The following is a 20,818-nucleotide window of genomic DNA, read 5'->3' as shown; positions in this document are numbered from 1 at the left end:
ATCGCACCCCACGCGTTCCCACGGTGCTCCGCGACAGCCGCTATGGAGGCCGGCAGGACTGCAGTGCTTCGCGTGAAGCGGAAGCGCAGCGCAGAGCCTGCCGAAGCCCTTGTCCTCTCTTGTAAACGCCTCCGGAGCGGCGCCGTCGAATCGGCGGCCCAAAAGACACCCTCCGAGGAACTGGAGAGAGGGCCGGAGAATAATGTCTTCCAATTGGTGGCCACCGTGCGCTCCCAGGTATTGGGCGGGATGGAGCCGGTGTTTGAAGGGGATCTTAGGGCGCTCCCGGGACGAAATTGTATCCCTGACCCTTTGACGAACCTCCTGCTTACGCCGGCTTCCCTCCTCTACCATCTTCCAGGAGGAGCCAGTCCAGGCGCTCGTTCGAGCCGCGCTGCGCCCTTCTCGGGGCAGCCAGCAGCGTATCCGCCGCGACCTCCGCGCTTCGGCTCGGGAGATCCGGCAGGAGGGCCGCTACCGGGTGATCTCTAGCCGCCGATCCTCGGGGATTCCCTCGAGTGGCCTAGAGTCCGAAGACGCACCAGGAAACCCAGAAGCCATCGAGGACGCAGGCTTCCAGCTGTTGGACCTGGTCCACGAGGAAGGAGACCCAGAGGCTGTCGCCACCGCAGGCTCCCCCAAAGTGAGTACCCACCGGGAGGAGAGCGCTGGGCTTCCCCGGAGGGATAGTGCAAGCATTTTGGGCGTTAAGTCAGCATACAGTTAAGAGGAGGCACAAGGCTTCGCCTTACTGGTGAATGATCTGTCAGTCATGGTAACCTCGTTTTACAGGTTAGGTTATTCTTTCAACAACTGTTTACTGAGTGGCCACTGTGCCAGGCATTGTTCCTAGGTTCTGCGGATATAGCTTTGAGGACTTAATATTCAAGTAGAGGAGAGAAACAGTAAAGAAGTTAAATTCAATGTCAGACGGGGATAGGAGCTGTACGGGGGTGGGGGGGCGGTGTCAGGGAAAGGGTGGGTCATTTCAGAGAAGGTCTCAGAAAATGACATTAGAGTGAGAAGTTGGAGGGGGTGAATGGCAAGACACTGTGGATAGCTGAAAAAAAGGCAGTTTGGTGTTTTCAAGGGCGCTGTTCCTGGAGCCCAGTGAACTGAGGAACTGGAGCCCAGTGAATGGAGGAAGAATAATAAGGAATTTGGGAGAGGATTCCTGCTAGACCCTGAAAGTACTTTTAAGGACATACTGTCTTTCACCCTGAGATGGGGAATTACTGGAGGTTTCTGAGCAAGGTAAAGATAGAACAGATGGAAAAACTCATCAAAGGGAGGTTAAAGGACCAGTTTTGGGTAGCGAATCAAGTTTGAGGCATATTGAAGTGTAGGATCCAGGTCTTCTCATATTTAATCCAGTGTTCTTTCCATTGTTGCATTTACTAAATTTCTTTTGTACCTCAGTTCCAAAAAACAAACTCTACTACATGTATTAAGATTATAGAAATAGAAGATTCTCAACCTAAGGTTTGCCTTTTCTTGATAAGCATTTAAAAAAAAACAAACTTCAGGGGTGCCTGGGTGGCGCAGTCGTTAGGCGTCTGCCTTTGGCTCAGGGCATGATCCCGGAGTTGTGGGATCGAGCCCCACATCAGGCTTCTCCAATAGGAGCCTGCTTCTTCCTCTCCCACTCCCCCTGCTTGTGTTCCCTCTCTTTGCTGGCTGTCTCTCTCTGTCAAAATAAATACATAAAATCTTAAAACAAAACAAAACAAAACTCATTCTTCACTCCTTTTAATAGTTTTTGAAGTTTAAAAACTGAAATTTTAGGGGCGCCTGGGTGGCACAGCAGTTAAGCGTCTGCCTTCGGCTCAGGGCATGATCCCGGCGTTATGGGATCGAGCCCCACATCAGGCTCCTCCGCTATGAGCCTGCTTCTTCCTCTCCCACTCCCCCTGACTGTGTTCCCTCTCTCGCTGGCTGTCTCTATCTCTGTCGAATAAATAAATAAAATCTTTAAAAAAAAAAACCTGAAATTTTAATTCAGAATTTGTCAAGCAAAAAATATTTAATCGTGGTGCTAATATACTTGGATAACTATTTGGGCATGATGACTATGGCCACATCTTTTACCAAAACTAATGATTCATGAGTTACCAGTCAAATACCTTTTAAAAGTAAACCAGTGTTGAGTGGAATCAAGTCAACCAGAGAGCTCATTCAGTTTTGTAACAAATACTAGTATATAAACTGATGAAGGATGTGAACACAGATTTTTCCCAACAATGCAATACAACTGTAAATACATAAAAAAGTGTTTGCTTATTGGGGTGCCTGGGTGGCTCAATGGGTTAAGCTGCTGCCTTAAGCTCAGGTCATGATCCCAGGGTCCTGGGATGGAGCTAAGCATTGAGCTTCCTGCTCAGAGGGGAGCCTGCTTCTCCTCTCCCTCTGCCGTCCTCCCTGCTTTCTCTCTCTCTCTTTCAAATAAAATTTAAGGGGCGCCTGAGTGGCTCAGTCGTTAAGCATCTGCCCTCAGCTCAGGGCGTGATCTCGGCGTTCTGGGATCGAGCCCCACATCAGGCTCCTCCACTGGGAGCCTGCTTCTTCCTCTCCCACTCCCCCTGCTTGTGTTCCCTCTCTCGCTGGCTCTTTCTCTGTCAAATAAATAAATAAAATCTTTAAAAAAAAATATTTCTTTGGACAGCCCTGATTTAAATAAGATTGGTTTGTGGTTAAATGAATGGGATCAGCTTTTTCAACTTTGATAGTAATTCTGGTTCAGCAAGTGCTGTCACCGTTTTCCCCTTTCGGACGTTTGATTACAATTGATCAGTAATATTCAGCTTTTTTTTTTTTTTTTTAAGATTTTATTTTTAAGTAATCTTTACACTGAATATGGGGCTCACGCCCACAACCCAGAGGTCAGGAGCCACATGCTCCACCGACTAAGCCAGCCAGGTGCCCCAGTAATAATTCAGCTTTTCACGGAGTTGGTAAATGCCATCTCTAAACCTGTAGATTGGTTTTATATTTAGATTTATATAACTGGTTATGTTACTATATATGTAAATACTAAGGAAATCCCTTCACCGTCTCATAGAAAGCAAGATTCAGCTGTGTTTCAAGTTGTGTTTGTTAGCCTGTTAAAAGTCATGGGATGAAGATAAGCTAGCAGTGTCCACTTTATCTTTTTGGTCTTAGCAATGCCAATTCAGTTAAAATTCCCTGCATCTAAAATGTTGCCTTTTGCCTAATGAAAGGTATTTTAGTGTTGTTTATGTATAATATTAAATAAAGAATACTTAACACTTCTCACATTTTATAGATGATCTATAAGTTCAGATGCTTTTAAAATTCAGCGTGACAGGATATAGTAGCAAACTTTGCTTGTGAATTCTTCACTAAGCCAGACAAAGTTCCTGCCCTTTTTTTTTTTTCAGGATTGTCTTTTAAACAGCTATTCAAAAACACAACTGTAGAATTAATCACAGATTTAAAAAAATGTTTGCCCTCAGTAATTACTTTTTTAAAAAATGGATTTAAGCTGAAAGCAAATTTGGGGTTTTATGCCTACTAGACTATCAGGGGAAAGGTTGTTGATAGCGCTGCTGTCAAGGCCATGATTAAAATAGTACACAATTGGAAAACAGCATGGCTTTACATATCAGCAATCTTAAAAATAGCTTGGGGCTTATTTTAAAACTACTTACATTTATTTTTATTGTTTGGATTCCAAAGCCATCCAAACAGCTAAAGAAATTTTAAAATAGTGACAGCATTTTTTGCCACATTACATTTCTCATTAATTTTTTTATTTTTTTTTTTAATTTGAATTCAGTTAACATGTATTATTTGTTTCAGGGGTACAGGTCTGTGATTCATCAGTCTTATATAATACCCGGTGCTCATTACAACACATACCCTCCCCAGTGTCAATCACCCGGTACATTTCTCATTAATTTGACTCCTTCATCTAACATAGACAACTGCAGGGAGACTTTATAGGAAATCTTGAGTGAAAAAAGTTCATTTTATTTTATCTAGTGATCTTACCCCCTGGATTTATTCTAGGGAAATAATTCTGAAGAAGCAGACAGCAGTGGGTGCTCCTGAGTTGCTCAGTTGGTCAAGCTATGATCCCAGGATGCTGGGATCGAGCCCCACATCAGACTCCCTGCTTGGCGGGGAGCCTGCTTCTCCCTCTCCCTCCTGCTCCCCCTGCTTGTGCTGTGCACGCGCACTCGCTCTCTCAAATTAATAAAATCTAAAAAAAAAAAAAAAAAGCAGCAGCAGTTATGGTATTAAGAGCTACTGTTGGTTTATTGAGTAATTGCTATGCATTAAGTACTATGCTAGGTACTTGTTATGTTTTCTTTTAATTTAACTCTTTTAATGCTCACGAAAACCCTATGAGGTACGTATTTTATCCCCATTTTTCAAATGCAGGAGACAAACACATTCATTGCAGCATTGTGTATGGAGGCTAAAGGTTACGTCTGAGAAATTTACATATACAACTGACTATACCATTAAAGTGATAATCATGAAGACTGGCAAGACATTATATATATCGATGCTCTGCTGTATGTGGTATACTTGAAAGTATAGGTGGGCATACACATAGACTAAAAATTTTTTCTTCTATAAAAATATGTTCATTGTAGTAAATTTGAAAAAATACAGGAAAGTAACAAGGGGGAAATCACCCCTTTCACCCCTATCACAAAGGTAGGAAAAGTTGGAATAAAATTGGTTTCTTGTCTTCTGAGAGTCAAATTCTATGCCTGGCATTTTTCTGTTTGCTAGTCTTTGTAAATATTTTAATGGCTGCATAATTTGCTGGACTAAGGGTGGGAGACTTGTGAATTGGAGTCAGAACTTTGCTTGTGAACAGCTTTGAGGTTAGTCAAGAGTGCACAAAAACTAACATCTCTAGTTCCTTTTGACTTTGGAGCAAGGAAGAATTAATTCCCTTCATCCTGTAAGTCTGGTCTCCCTTTATATACCTTGGCTATGGGAATACCCCATCTCCATCCCCAGTACCGTGTCTGGTTTGAGCCACACAGCCTGCTCTAATGAACCTGTGGAGAGGGGTCATTTGCAGTATGTCCCCTGGGTTTCCAAATTGACCTGTGCTTCTCCAGATGACACAGCCTGGGGCACTGGAGTACATCTTCCCTGGGCCAATTCTATTCTGGGGCAATCTGTCTTGACCTGTTCTTCCTAGCAGGATTATAGGAGAGTCCGCTCCTAGTGTCATTAAAAGTAGGACATCATCGGGCACCTGGGTGGCTCAGTCAGTTGAGTGTCCAACTCTTAGTTTTGGTTCAGGTCATGATCTCAGGGTCATGGGATCGCACCCCCCCCCCCCCGCAACTCGGGCTCCATGCTTGGAGGGGAGTCTGCTTGAGATTCTCTTCCTCTCCCTCTACCCCTCCCCTGCTCAGGCATGCACTCGCTGGCACTCTCTCAAATAAATTTTTTTAAACTTATTCATTTATTTGAGAGAGGAGGAGAAAACACAAGCAGGGGGAGCAGCAGAGGGAATGGGAGAAGCAGGCTCCCCTCTGAGCAAGGAGCCCAGTTGTGGGGCTCAATTCCAGGACCCTGGGATCGTGATCTGAGCCAAAGGCAGCCTCCTAACTGGCCGAGCCACCCAGGCACCCCTCAAATAAATATTTAAAAAAAAAAAAAAGACATCATTGTGGGCAAGCCAGGTGGTGGTAGTCATCAGAGTCCAGGATTTGCCTTTAGACCCCTATAGGGAGGTCACACACAATGGAGACAATTTGGGGATCAGCCATAGAGGTGCCGCTGTGGGCCTGCAGATCCCTAAGGGGAGATCTTCTCAGGCTAGTCTTATGTTGGTCAAGCACAAAAGAGCAGAAAACTATCTTAAGTCTATATCAAAAGAAAAACTACACAATCATTTTATAAATAGTTAATTTTTTAATTACATAGCTAATTAAGAGACTAGTAGGACATGGGGATAAGAATCTTGAATCTAACATAGACAACTGTAGAGAGACTTCTTTCACTCAAATCTTAGATTCCTCCTTTTGGAACATCCATGTTTTGAATCATGTATCTATCATCTCTTGATTTCTTTACAGACATCTGACCCAGATGTGATCCTCTGCAATTCCGTAGAGTTGATCCGTGAACGGTTGACTCTATCTGAGGATGGGCCAAGAATCGGGCATCAGGAGGAACAGAAGGATGACTATGTGTACGACATTTACTACTTGGAGATGGCCACTCCAGGATGGATTGAGAACATCCTCTCTGTTCAGCCCTATTGCCAGGAGTGGGAGCTGGTAAGGGGACCAGTGAGGATGAGGGGCATGAGGTAGCCTAAGCAATTCTCTCATCTGGGTGCTTTGCTTCCCTGTGTTTCACATTGTCTCCAGTGGGTTCAAGATTGTTCTTAGCTCTTCTTGTCCTTGTTTAAATGGAAAAATTTGTTGTAAATGCCTTCTAGGAACCTGGGTGTAGTGCAGGGAATTTGGGGAATGACAGTCTACACTGATAATTTTTGCTCTTAATAGTATCTTCTACAGGGTTTGCAACATTATTTTTTTAAACACCCACTTTCAGGGGAAAACATATGGGGGCTTATAATAAAGACAAAATAAATCAGAAATTCTTAACATGAATGGGAATAAAAGCTTTTTTAAAAAAAAAACAGATCTTAAATGGGGGGAAACCTTGGATTAAGAAAGCTGACATCCTCGGGGCACCTGGGTGGCTCAGTCGGTTAAGCCTCTGCCTTCGGCTCAGGTCATGATCCCAGGGTCCTAGGATCGAACCCCACATCGGCCTCCCTGCTTGTGTGCACGTGCGCGCGCTCGCGCTCTCTCTCTCTCATCAAATAAATAAAATATTGAAAGAGAGAGAAAGGAAGGAAGGAAAGGAAAGGGAGGGAGAGAGAGAGAAGGAAAGAAAGAAGAATGAAAACAAAGTAAAAATTATAAAAGAGAAAAAGCAAGCAAGCAAGCTAACATCCTGACATCTTTTTTTTTTTTTAAGCAATCTCTAACCCAGTATGGGGCTTGAACTCACAACCCTGAGATCAAGAGTTGCAGCTCTGGGGCGCCTGGGTAGCGCAGTCGTTAAGCGTCTGCCTTCGGCTCAGGGCGTGATCTTGGCATTCTGGGATCGAGTCCTACATCAGGCTCCTCCGCTGGGAGCCTGCTTCTTCTTCTCCCACTCCCCTGCTGTGTTCCCTCTCTTGCTGGCTGTCTCTCTGTCACATAAATAAATAAAAAAATCTTTAAAAAAAAAAAAAAGTTGCAGCTCTATTGAGTGAGCTAGCCAAGCACCCCGTGACATCATTTTTCTTAAAACAAATTCTAAAATGAGGAGAGGCACCTTAGCCATACCTGCATTGCAACCACAATCTCACAGTCAGGCACCCACCTTTAACCATTGCATAGCCCCTCTTCCTGTGCCCTCCACACTTGGGTTTTGGTTCTGGTTTTTGGCATCACCTGTAATCCATATGATCTCTCCCCTACCTGGCTGTCCTTCAAAAGTTTCAAGATCACTGCCAACACCTGCTCTGAGCTGTCTCTCTCCACCCTGGTCTGTTCCCTTCTGGAGTTCATCCTATCCCACCAGGAATGTGATGGCTTGAGCTAGACTCTGGTAGCCCAAGGTTACTACAGCCTTTTGGGCAGCAGACTCAGACCACCTCCTAGGCTGCCTCTTTTCCACACAGTGCTCTTAAGTCATTTTTCCAAGTTGGTCTAATAGCTTCCCCCACAGGACAACCTTAGAGGTTTTGACTTATATCATGTTTGTGTTGAGATGTGCAGGTGAATGATGACCAGCAACCAGAAGATATTTATGAAGATGATGATGATGAGAACAGTGAGAATAACTGGCGCAATGAGTATCCAGAAGAGGAGAACACTGATGGAGATGAGTCCAGAGGTACAGGGATGGCAGCCCTAGATGGGAAGGGGCTGGTGGGCGTGAGCACGGTTAACACGTACATCTTAACTGGTTTTCCTTCTCTGCCATTGAACTCCCAACAGCTCAACCACAAGCCTTTGGAGCTATAGGAGCCCCAAGAACTAGTGCTTCCAGGGGACCTGCTGGGGTTTTAATGTTAGTCAAACCTAGGTTCAAATCCTTAGTTCTTGTCATTGCCTATCTGTAGGTCTTGGGGAAGTTACTTCACCTCAACAAACGTCATCCTCTCCCCAGAAAATAAGAGAATATTGCACTAACTTCAGTGGTTGGGATTAAGGGAAACATCTTAGTTCAGTCTCTCTTCTGCTTCAGCACAGAAGGTATTGGAGAGGTTTGCCAGTCAGGGCAGGGCTAGGATTTTGACAAATCAGTTGTATAAGTTCTCAAGAAGTTGCTGTGTTTATAACATTTTGAGAAAGATGCAGTACAGACATGGTACCTGGGGGAAAGAGCAAGAAGATATTCTGGTGACACAGTTTCTTCAGGGATTATGTTCTTTGTGCCAACAAAAAGAATTTCTTGGTGTCTGTTAATGGAGGGAAACTGAATATTCTATTGGGGAAGTACCTGTGATGGTTAAAAGGATAGGGGCAGACGTGAAATTATGTTTACGGTATGACTACAACTATAATAACAAAAAGAAATCCTGTACTTACAGGAGAAATGAAAAAATACTCCCAGTGTTGTTGAGGGATTTGGTTTAGGTGGTAGAAACAGGATTGCTCTCACCCCCCCAATTCTCTTTACTGAACAAGTATTTTAGAAGGAAGAACAAAAAAAATTAATAAAAAATTTAAAACAAACCTTTTTGAGATGGAAAAGGGTTATCATGGTCACCTAGAAACTCAAACAGTTATAGCCCATTCCTGTTATCGTTCTAGGCTCTGATGAATACGACAGCCTCAGTGAAGAGGAAGGAGGCAACAGCAGACCAGAGATGTGGAGCAAATACCCTCTGGATGTGCAGAAGGAGTTTGGCTATGACAGCCCCCATGACCTGGATTCAGACTGATGATCCTATGATAGCTGTGAAGTTCAGTCATGTCCCCTGAGGGCTCTGACTGCAGCTTCAGCCACCCTGGTAACATCCCTGGGTTTTCTAGCTAAACACAAAAGGAAAAAGCATGTCCAGCAGCACCATCCCACCAGTGAAAACTTGTGCTAAAGGAGTGTGTCTTTTTCAGTAATAGTAGGGCCCCTTGCCTCAATCAAAAGTGACTCTACAGTCTGGGGAGAAAAATGCCATAAAAGTGAAGCTTCCTGGTCTGGGGGTTTTCCCATTCTCTTCCTGTGCTAAAAGCCAGTTAAGTGGAAGAGAAACTCGTTTCCTCAGCACTAAGATTTAGCTTTTCCATATCACCAGGCCACTGCCTCCACTAAAAGCCTATTTCTTTTGATAGAGGGAACTTAGAAGGGCTACACTGGGTCCCTCATAGCAGCACCGATGGGATAGTGGTGGCCATTACAGAGGGAAGTAGAATCTGCCTGAGCTCTGAGAGGTTTTAAGTTAATAGCTGTCTCCACTGCCCTGCTTCCTGGCACTGATAATGGTTGTAAAGATTGCTGTGTTCCTTTGGCAGTGGTGCCAGGGAGAACAGGATGTATGAATGTGATAATGTATGTTTAGTAAAAATTAAAGGGAGCAAGAAAACTTCTTGAAAACTTTAAGATTTATTTCAGAGAGCGAACAAGAGCAAGAGGAAGGGGCAGACGGAGAGATCAGTCCTCACACAGACTCCCCCGCCACCAAGCACAGAGCCTGACTGGGGGGGGGGGGAGTGGAATCTAGGACCCCGAAACCATGACCTGAGCCAAAATCTAGAGTTGGCCACCTAACCAACTGAGCCACCCAGGCACCCCTACTTAAAAACCTTTTAAATCTGAATGGTTTTTTTTTTTTTTTTTTTTTTTAAGATTTTATTTATTTGAGAGAGAGCATGGGGGAGGGAAGGGCAGAAGGAGAGGGAGAAGCAGGCTCTCCACTAAGCAGAGAGCCTGATGCAGGGCTCGATCCCAGGACCCTGGTATCATGACCTGAGCTGAAAGCAGACACTTAACTGTGCCACCCAGGTGCCCCAGATCTGTCTTTACATGTTTTCCTACTGTACACACTCTCCCATCCCCACCCTCCACCAAAAATTTGGGGAGGTGGGTTAGTGAGACAGAATTTCAGGATTGACCTTAGACACTAAGGACTTTTAGGCAAGTGAGTAAAAAGAAAACATATCCTAAACTTAGCTTTCCAATGAGAAAGGTCAACTATTCACAGCACTCACCAAAAACAGTGACCAATTCTGTTACCAAAACTTAGATTCCCTATAAGGAAACCCTGACCCTGCTTCTTTCCATACCACAAATGTCTTAACTCTGAGTTGGCATTTATTCTTCTCTTGTAACATTGTCCCACAGAACTTTGTGCAAAGATGGGTATGTTCTGTATCTACACTGTGCAGTGGAAGCCACTAGCGACATGTGGCTCAGCTCTTGGAATATGATCAGTGCACCTGAGGAATCAAATTTATTTTAATTTAATTAGCTACATGTGGCTAGTAGTTAACTGGACAGCACAGGTCTAGGAAAACAATACACAGAACCTTTGATTCAGAATGTGCCCTGTGGCACAGACTATCACGTACACAGGGATATGTCTTCTTCCTACATCTTTTAATATGTCGTATCTCTATTTTTCCAATCTGCCTCCACCCATTCTTTCACTCTATTCACTTTGTGGGTCTTCACCTACATTAGTTCCTATCCACATGTTAAACCTGCTTAAGTGGTTAAATTCTGTATGTTCACTTACTCAGGCTCTACTCTTGCAGCTAGAAAACCAACAAACTATTGGTTTACCATCCTAACTATCCACAAAGGTACAGTTCAGTGTTGCAAGCAACAGGCACAATTTATGTCTAATACTAGTCATCTTAGTCTCCTGTAGGCATAGAAACAAAGGATTAAAAACTACTCCATGCCCTTATAATGTGCTCACTGCTGTTTATGTACTCATTAAGGTTTGCCAACATTAAAGGGCTGACAACCTCACATACTGTACCTGCTACAAGAGGGATTAGCACACCAGGAGAAGGATTGAAGGAGACGAACAACAAAGACCTTGCAGAAATTTAATTCCACCATGAAGCTTGAGTTCTGTAGGGAGTCTCTGGCTTCCCTCCCACAGAAGGGTTCCTGGGTGAAGTCTGTATCCAGCACAGAGGGGAAGAATGCGGTTGCCATCCAGTAATGAGAGGGGGATATGTCGACATGGCTCACTAAGCTTGTACTGGGGCACTTAGGGTGTGAGGCCCATGCTTCCCCCAGGAGCCACTGGGGGGCAGCAAGTTCCTGGGATTAGCTGGTCATTTACTTCAGTGGAGAAAGCTAAAACCTGGGTCATGGATCCTCAAGACAAGCACACTCTGCTTAAAGGATTAACTCCAGAGGATCCCTGGGATAGGTGCCATCTTGGCTCAGACAGGAGTCATGTTTACATACTCAAAGCAAGTCAGCCTTTGCATAAGACTCCCTACTGCCAGGAAGGAATTTGCTGTGCAAATCCCCAACCCATGACAGGAATATCCCTTCATTTTCTCATCCATGCATGCCCTGAACCCAAGGCAGCTGTGATCATGCTCCCCTAAATTGCCTTTATTGAACAAGTATGGCCAAGGTTACTCCCCTGGCTGCAGCTGAGGCCATTTGGTGGAAAAGAATGGTCAGAAAGGGAGATGGCCTCATAGTTCTTGTCTTTACCACTGACCAGTTCTAAACCGAAAGGATAAGAAGTTCAGGCATGGGGTGAGCCAAGTCAGCAGGTTCCTCTGGACCCAGGATGACAGTGTCTGGAGGCATCAAAGGGCAGCTGTACAGTCCACTGCAACCATGGCTGCCCATGAGGGAACATCCATTAGGTCAAGCCTGCTCTGGCCTGACCTGGATGCTAAAGCACACCCTGAGCACCAGAATTCGTTGCTTCCAATCATGTAGTCTGCTGAGGAGCCAGACTGAGGTTGAAGCAGCTTTGTCTCCCAAAGTCTTCTCTGATCTCCACAGGGAGGAAACAGAAGTCCACACAAGTACCAAGCTCTTCCTGAGACTGCAGGCCCACCAGACCTCCAGCAAGGGGAGGCAGACAGGACAGGAATGCACTATCCTGATGATCCACACCAAGACAGTTCAGAGTGTAAACAAAGCCCAGTGTCGGGGACAGAAGAGATGCAGTCTGGTGTGAGTTTTCGGAAAAGGGAAAATGACCACTTCTAGCACCAAGGTGGGCTTGCGTGGGTCTGCACAGCAGTCCCTCACACCAGCCCTTACAGAGAGAAACAAGCAATTTGGTGGCTTGAGTCCATGAGATGTTCTCTGAGCCTTTGACGGCTAAGAGAATTCAGGTAATCCACTTGAATTCTGAAACAGTTTTATGTCCTCCTTAAGTTCATATGAAAAACCAGAGATTTACCTTCTATCATCTACAATAAAGACCTAAGGTCTCAAGTAAAATAAAGGATTATCCTTCAAAATAGCAGTATTATCAGACTTCTGACTCATGAATTTGTTCATGTGTCCTTGCTGATTTGAGCCAGGTGCTTATAATCTGTGACCTACTAACAAAAGTGTAACCAAAACATGAGTTTTAAAAAAAAAAAAAAAACTTTAAAGTTCACCTATGCAGCTAAGACTCAACAGAACATTGTGCTAAAACTAAGCAAAAAAAAATCTGTGGTCAGAGGCTGACCCACACCACCACACAGAGACACCTCTAAGGGCAGAGGAACTCGGTTGGGGGTACTTTGAGTTTTGAAACACAATCAGCTTATTGCGTCCTGTAGATGAATGAACACCAGTGTTCTGCTAGAATTGGTGTTGTGGATTAAATAATATCAATAAATAATGAAATGCAACTGTCTTCGCAGGGAAAGATTTTGAGTCAGAGGAAGAAATGGTAGCATTTCAGGCCTCCAGAGTCAGGTGCTTGGACCTGATCAGAAGAAACCTTCCCATAAAGCAACCCCTTTGTAGAGGCTCCTGATTCAAACAGCAAATAAATTCAGAACCACCAGCCCCATCTATTAAGCTAGCACTTCCTCTTCCCCCAGTGCAGTTCGCCAAGTGTTTGGTAAGCTGTACTGACTCACCAGGAATAAAACTAAACAACTATTCCCCTGACCAAGCCCTCCCCACCACCACCCTCTATAAAGTTCCCACCTTCAGGCCGGCCTCAGATCCTGAGTCTCCTCCCATAGCTTACCAATGAGAGTGACCACCAGAGCAGGCCATCAGCCCTGAGCCCCCCTTATATAATGTGGGCCACCAGGCCCTTTTAGAATAAGAGGGTTGGGCCTGCAGTCTTGTCATCTGGACTTTGGTGGTTGTGGCTGGTCTTCCAGGCCTCAAGGGACATCACCTCTGGCCTCTAGTCCGTTTTCCTCTCAACCTTTTTCTCTTCAGCTATATCAAGCTCAGTCAGGACGCAAAAGCAAAGCTGCTGGGTGACTTTGGTGACAGCAGCTAAAGGAAAATAGAGAACAGAATTCAGCAAGCTGACAGCTACATCATCAATATGAACACCCCAAAGTTGATTAAAGCATATCTGTGGCTCCCTCCTATCTTCCCTGGGTATCCTGTGCCAGGCTTTGCCTCTTACCCCAGCAAGCCTCACTCTCCTCATTCCATGCCCAACCAGAAAGTGATGCATGACTCCTCATCTTCCCACATAGATTGCACTTTCAAAAGAGAGTGTTTTAACCCAAAAATAGGACTCAAGTTAGAACTAAGGTGCTCATGTCAAGATCAAAAGGGGAGAAGTCATGTGGAGCAACCAGGTCTCATGGTCTCCAGCACATCACTAGTATAGGGGAAGCTGTTAGCCACCACTCCCACCTCTGCACGCATCTGTGCGTGCATGCACGCACGTACACACACACACACACACACACACACACACACGCCGTGAGTAACAGGCAAAGAAGCTCACCCAGGACATTCCGAATAAGGACTGGCCTCTGGGACTCGGGCAAGTAAACACCCACGAAGTAGACAGGAATCCCAGAGAGTGCAATCCCGATGCCAATGAGGGAATTGATGGTGTCACCGTATAGAGGCACAATCACCAGAAACAAGGAGCATATGCAGAACACGATGGGAAAAAACAGGCTCAGCTGAAATGGAGGGAGGTGAGATATTAGGTAAAGTGCTATGAGGGAACGGTACAGAGAAGTCACCATGGGGAGATGGCCCACCCCTCCTAGTCTGTCCAGAGTCACTGACCTTGAGAGGCCGGGGTCGCTCGGGCTCCCTCCAACGAAGATAGAGCTGTCCAGCAACAGACAGGCCCACAAAGAACCAATAGCTGAAGCTGAAGTAGTTGATAAGCAGGAAAACATCTTCCACAGTGAGGTAGATGAGTGTCATGGTACACTGGAGGGGGAGGGGATGGAAGCAGAAGTGGGCACTGTCACCACCAGGCCACCCCAGGAGACTCCAGCCACCCAGCAATCAGCACCAGATCTGCCACTCACTGATGATTTAGCTTACCAGGTTACCTCCAGTTCTTTTCAGTGACCCCTTGGCATCAGACAGCTCTATTCCCTGTATTAACCTTCAAGGTAGCATCTCTCCCTCTTCTGTTGGGGGCCCTTCCTACACACAATGCCTCCCCCTCCCTTCTTTTTGCAAGCACTTTAGTAACAAGCCAGATTCCTTTCCCCTTTGATGGCAGAAGAGTGAGACCCTCCTCACTTTGATGCGCCAACCTCAATATGAATCACATTGTCCTCTAGATACCATTACTACTGAGTCTCAACTACCTGGCATACAAACTGAGTAAATGCCTCCAGAACCATCTCACTGTCCTGGGGTCTTAGAAATGTAGACTGACAAAATGGATCTACACCCCTGATAAGAGAGAGAGGACAGTATTTGCCCTCTGGAACAAAAGCGTCCTAGAAGACAGAAATCGGGGACTAGAGTCCTGTGACACGGTCACATAAACTTCAAAAATACAGAGTTCCCCCACCTATCTTATCACCCAGATTATCAACAAAGGATTTAAAACAAAAAGGGTCCATTCTGGGGAAAGAAGAGGGACTGTATTGGAAAAACTGGGGTAGAAGATGATTAAAAGACAGGATGTCAGATCTCCCCTAAATTTGTAAATTCAATGCTATCCCAATCATTATACTGAGATGATTTTTGTTATTCTGACAAAATAACAAAGTTAAAGACAAACGTGATAATTGCCAGGAAAATTCTAGGGGTAAAAAGAAACTAAAGAAGTATCATCAGTCCCTCTTTAGATTTCAGAAATTCAGTACAAAACTAAATAATGAAGCTTGATACTAATGGGATTAGTTGACCTGATGATAACTACTTTAGCAGTATATAATTATACTTGGCACCTATGAAGCACCATCTACTATATATAAATCTATGATATCTAGGGGCACCTGGCTGCTCCTCAGTGGAGCATGTGACTCTTGATCTCAGGGTTGTGAGTTCAAGCCCCATGTTGGGTGTAGAGATGACTTAAAAATAAAATCTTTTTAAAAAGGAATCTATAAAGTCTAGAATATGAATAGAAGTCCCTAGGTAGTTGATATACAACTGGCCTGACTTTTCTAAATATAACTTAATTAAATTTTTTTTAAAAAGGAGGGGCACCCGGCTGGCTCAGTCAGTGGAACATGGGATTCTTTATATCAGGGTCATGAGTTCAAGCCCCACATTTGGCATGGAGCCTACTTAAAAAAAAATTAGGGGTGCCTGGATGGCTCCACCAGTTAAGCATCCAACTCTTGATTTTGGCTCAGTTGTGATCTTAGGGATGTGAGATCAAGCCATGCATCGGACTCTGCACTCAGTGCAGGGTCTGCTTGGGATTCTCTCTCCCACTGCCCCTCCCCCTGCTCACACTCTCTAAATACATAAATACATAAATATATAAATAAAATCTTTCAAAAATAAATAAAAAATAAATTTCACAAATTCGTTTTTATATTCTTTTGTACCATTTGCCTTCTCTCATATAACTATATTTTACTTTTATATTTTTTAAAAATTTAAGAAAAAATAAAAAACACTGAGAGGCTTGGGAAATATCTTAAGAAGCTAGTATACCTCCCACCCATAGTCATCTCATAAAGTCAGCAGGAGTACTACGATTCTCCACACTCCCCCAGCAGAGCTTACATTGAACAGTAAAGCAGGGATGGGTGTAAAACGCTCAATGTGGATCATGGACAGAACATCCGGGAGGTGGCCCTCACGGGAGCCCACGAAGAACAACCTAGAAGGATAAGTATGTCAGGATGATCCTTTCACTCGGCCATGTAGCCACACTCCTCACTTGGATAAACTAGGCTCAGAGCTCCAGAAAAACACAGGAGGCAGTCTCTCAGGAGTATCCCATGTTTTCTCTGCATGCCCAACCCCCACCCTCACCCCTCAGCTTTACCCACAGATATCTCCCACCTCCAACCATGGGTACTTCAACGATATGCAGGAATGCCCTACCCCTCTGTTGGCCACAGACACCCCCGAGCCCCTCAGCTATGAAACCCACCATCACCCAATGGATGCCTCACCCTGTCATCACTCACTACCACCCCAATCCATTCCATCAGGGGTACCCCCACTCTACCATCCCACATATTTCATACTTAACACGATGGCTTTTTAAAGAAGGGCACCAGCCTTCTGTTGTGCTCTCTATATATCTTCCCTGAGCTCCTGATACATGATACACCAGGACAAGCCTGGGGCTCAGAGACAACCCAGGCTTCCTCTCTGTCCCTGAAGAGCCCTACTGTTTGAGAAAGAGAGCAAGACAGAAATAACTACCAGCCAGGGTAGTCAGCATCATCATGGAGCACAAAGCACTCACCAGGCTTGGGGGTGGGCTGGGGGAACAAAAAACTTCACAAGAGATGACCACATCTGGGCTGGGAAGAACTGGAGTTTGCCAGAAGGTAAGAAGATGGGTGGGAAGCAGTGTAGGCAAAGGCAAAAGAGGCTTGAAGGAGTGAAAGAGGGTGGCCTCCCTGAGGTTGGTACTAGAATGCCTGAAGTCCCAGGTTAAGGTGTGTGAGGAAACAGCTGGGAAGAACCGGCACATGAGGCCATGCTGTGGAGTCTGAACAAACACTGAGAGCCTGCTGTGGCTATGAAGTAAAGGCCTGACAGGATCTGACACAGAGACTGGTGGCATCCAACTAAAGCAGGGAGAGACTGGTGGAAGCCAACTAAAGCAGGGAAAAGCCAGGGTATAGGGAGAAGGCCAGATAAGAAAGTAATCTGTGGGGCGCCTGGGTGGCACAGTCGGTTAAGCCTCCAACTCTTGATTTGGAATCGAGCCCCAAGTCATATTCCATGCTCAGCGGAGTCTGCTTGGGACTCTCACCCTCTCCCTCTGCCCCTCCGCCACCTCTCAAATAAATAAATAAATCTAAAAAAAAAAAAAGTAATCTGTGATAAATTGTCCCATAAGAGAGGAGGCCTGAATGAGAGCAGACACCCTGGCTGAAGAGAGAACAAGACAAATGTGACCACCTCAGTCAAATCTGGTGATCCTTTGTATGTGAGTGTGTATATATGTCTGTGTGAATGCATGCACATGTCTGAGCTGGGAGAAGAGAGTGAACACCAAGGGAAAAATAAAGAGGCCAAGCAAGGAGAACTGACAGCACATAGTATCACAACTAAAGACAAAGCACAAGTGCTTTGAGTGCACTGAGATACTTGTGAGCCATCCAGATGGAGCCACAGGAGTTGATCATAGCATCTGGAAAGGTCACAGGGCAAGATGGTGGGAGTTGGCTCACACAGGTTAATAATCTGTACTGGGTACAGAAGAAACATGGTAAAGGGGATAGTGTGGAAGAACATGGAAGGGGCTAATGTGCAGGAGCACCAAAAGTGTCTAGTACAAAGCCAAAGACAACTACATAGGTAATAAAGAAAAAGCGAAAGTTAACACAGAAACAATTGTGCATTACCTCGACATCACTGCAGTCCCCTTATGTGCTGGTCCAGACTCTTATTCGCTGAATCCCCTATCCCCACCCCCATCCTGTCAATGCCACAATATAGCTGATTGAGGTTAAAAGGCACCTACTGTGTAAGTATTTTAAGACTGACAGAGCCAATTGGAATGTCTTAGGCATCAATAAGGGTAAGGCTATGAGAAACACCATCTTTGGGTAGGGTAACTTGTTAAGAGTCACATCCAGTGCAACCCTGGCCACACCAGGTTGAAGTAAGGGAAGATGACACCACACTGTTTTCCAAGACTTTGATCTCTCAATTATTCTGGTTACCCTACGGAGGCCCCAAGTACATGGACTGTGGTATTGAAACCAGTAAGAAAAATAAATAGGACAAAAAATTACTTCTTTTATTAATTCATCCTCTTACCTGTTCATGTAGAAAATATTTATTGAATGCCTATTACACTCCTAGCCCTGGGAACTGCAACATTTATATGATGAGTGAAAGAGAAATCAGGAAAGAAGTCTTCCTCTCATATATCAGGGTATCACAGAGTCACAGGAATAGTTTTAGAAGTAGAGGGCAGTAGGCATCACTTGCTTCAGGGGTCCAATAGGATAAGGAGTAAAAGCAGGCTAAGAAGGTCACAGGTACATTTAATAAGAATATTTTTTAGGTAGTAGAAGTCAAAGTATAATGGCTAGAAAAATGAGTGACTGTCAAAATGCAGCTCATTCCCTCAAGAAGTGTGTCCAGTAAGGAAGAAGGGAGATGAGAAAAAGCTATTTTGTGACTTCACTAAGCGGAGATGAGAGAAGCTTGTGCAGAGCTGGCTCCTACTGAACATCCACCAAAGAGAAGAGCCAAGTGATGAAGCAAAGTGCTAAGAAGAAGGGTAGTGCTGGGGCCCTGAAACCAGGTAGCAGAGTCAGCCCTGAAAAGCAGAACTGCTCCTTTCTCTGAAACAACAGGAAGGAGAAATGCTCTTATAGATAAGTCTCTACACAGGGAGGAGAATAGAGCCTACTGGTCAGCTTCAGTGATTGCTGTGAAGTGAAGGGCAGAGTTGCCCTGTACCAATACCTGTACACAGCAAGTGATCACTAATAATCTTCTCTACTCCAAGCTATAACCTTCCTCCCCTCTACCTCTAACCAATCTGTCATCGCCTCAGATGGAAGTGTGAGCTTCAAGATACGAATGTGTGCACAAAGGCCAGCATATGCATGCACACAGTGTACACACACACACACACAGTACATCCAAGAGAAAGAAGGGAAAGAAGAGCTCTTATACAGCCTCAAAGATTAAATACTGCAGTCTGTTATTGGTAAAGCAGAAACACATTACCTTGATGAAGCAAAGATAGATGCATTGAGGCCCCCAAAGCAGGACAGGGCAACAGCAATGGGAATGGTCCAGCTGAACATGCCAAATGTCTGATCAGCAAATGTCTGGGGACAGAGCACAGAGTCACTCAGCACTGTCACTACTGAGCAGCCCACCCTCTGGCCTAGACCCATCATCTCACCCTGCAGAGCTGGAGGGGCTTCAGAAAGAAACCGAGCCATTCAGTACCATAAGATGACGAGCAAATGGGAACTCACCACAGCCACAGCATCACTGTCAAGGACATCTGAAATGTTCAGCACTGTGTAATAGGCCACATTGGTCAGGAGGTAGATGAGCGTCACGATTGGCATAGAAATCCCAATGGCCAGGGGCAAATTTCTGTCAGGACAAGTGAGATAGATCTACCTAGAATCAACTCGCCTTGGAGTCAAAGTTTACCCAGGATTTTTCTGAAATTTAACAGTTCCCTGGCTCTAAGTCTTTGAGGCAGGCTCCTCTTTCCCACATGGGTCTAGGTGGGCATGAATCCCACGTCCCTTTCTGCTGAGAAAGAGAGAGAGAGAGAAACAGAGAGAGAGACCAACCGTTCTCTGTAAAGATAGCTGGGGCTCAATATTTGACCCTTCCCACAATAGGACCAATGGGTCCCACAGGAGGAGGAACAGTGTCCTCCAGGGACTGGCGGCCAGGCTAGGAACCTGACTACCCAGAGTAAGTTTCTGGCTCCCCAGGCTTCGATGTCAGCACCAGAGTACAAGGTTGTAACACCTTAGCCCCAGCTGCATCAGCTACTGCCTAGTTGAACAAAGACCTTGAGGATCCTCCAGTGTAAACCCAAGGGTGAGGAGCAAGGGGCTTTCCCACCTTCATTCATTCCCAACCGAGCCCCTTATTTCTCTGAGCTAGAGGAGGAGGAGTAGAGAGGAAAAGAAGAAGGGAGAAAGAGAAAGGGGAGGGAAGAAGACAAGTGTGCCCACTATCAGCAGGAGTTCCAGCCAAGTTGAGAAGTGAGAGTGTGATCCCACCGTTACCTTTCTGGGTTTTTGATTTCTTCTGTTACAAAATTAAGGGTGTCCCAACCTGAGTAAGAGAAGAGGGCAGAGTAGAGGGCGAGAGAGAGGTCTCCCATGTCCCAGGAGGAACCCTCAAAGGCGTCCTGAAAGTGCTCAGAGTGTCCTGTGGGGGCAAAGGCAGGTAGGGGAAGGGGTTCAGGGAGAAGGAAGAGGAAGAAGAAGGAGGGGAGAAATGGAAGGTTAAGAAGAAGAGGAAGAACAGGGAGAAACAGTAAGAAAGAGGAAGCAAAGATGGGGAAAAAGAGAGGAGGGTCAAGAAAAGAAGGAAAAGCAAGCAGGTAGAGGGAAGAAAAAAAAAAAAACATAATTTAACATCAAAAGAACCACCACCAGCTCTCCCTGTACTTTATCACCCCACCCATTCCCCTCAAGAAAGTGCATATTCCTCTAGCAAAACTACACAATCTCAGAAAAACAAAGGCATTCCTGGCTGCCTTCTGAAGTGATAACACCTTTTCCAGAAAAGCTCTAATGAA

The 20,818-nt window shown here is 45.1% G+C and overlaps 2 protein-coding genes across 9 annotated transcripts in view; one reads left to right on the top strand and one right to left on the bottom strand.

Moving 5' to 3' along the window:
- Positions 1 to 5: 5 nt before the first annotated feature.
- On the top strand, positions 6 to 12,454 carry SLC7A6OS (solute carrier family 7 member 6 opposite strand). The gene is made up of 5 exons (XM_045815054.2): positions 6 to 237; positions 362 to 643; positions 6,072 to 6,275; positions 7,776 to 7,893; positions 8,817 to 12,454. The coding sequence occupies exons 1-5, from the start codon at positions 43 to 45 to the stop codon at positions 8,945 to 8,947; spliced, it is 930 nt and encodes a 309-aa protein (XP_045671010.1). The 5' UTR covers positions 6 to 42; the 3' UTR covers positions 8,948 to 12,454.
- Positions 9,824 to 20,818, bottom strand: part of SLC7A6 (solute carrier family 7 member 6) — a 40,286-nt gene continuing 29,291 nt past the window's right edge. For 6 of the 8 annotated variants that reach the window (XM_087870523.1, XM_045814912.2, XM_045814911.2 and 3 more), the window contains 6 exons: positions 20,301 to 20,445; positions 19,524 to 19,647; positions 19,267 to 19,370; positions 16,120 to 16,216; positions 14,200 to 14,349; positions 9,824 to 14,090 (listed from right to left, as the gene is read on the bottom strand). In XM_087870523.1, coding sequence (XP_087726649.1) covers positions 13,758 to 14,090; positions 14,200 to 14,349; positions 16,120 to 16,216; positions 19,267 to 19,370; positions 19,524 to 19,647; positions 20,301 to 20,445 — 953 coding nt within the window. In that variant the 3' untranslated portion in view covers positions 9,824 to 13,757. The remainder of the gene's footprint in view (positions 14,091 to 14,199; positions 14,350 to 16,119; positions 16,217 to 19,266; positions 19,371 to 19,523; positions 19,648 to 20,300; positions 20,446 to 20,818) is intronic. The other 2 variants (XM_045814916.2, XM_087870524.1) reach the window with 1 other exon arrangement.

This window comes from Ursus americanus, chromosome 21, assembly GCF_024610735.1.
Source record: "Ursus americanus isolate L20-20 chromosome 21, mUrsAme1.1.p, whole genome shotgun sequence".
In the NCBI taxonomy this organism is placed as follows: Eukaryota; Metazoa; Chordata; class Mammalia; order Carnivora; family Ursidae; genus Ursus; species Ursus americanus.
This window is presented reverse-complemented; position numbering and strand designations above follow the sequence as displayed.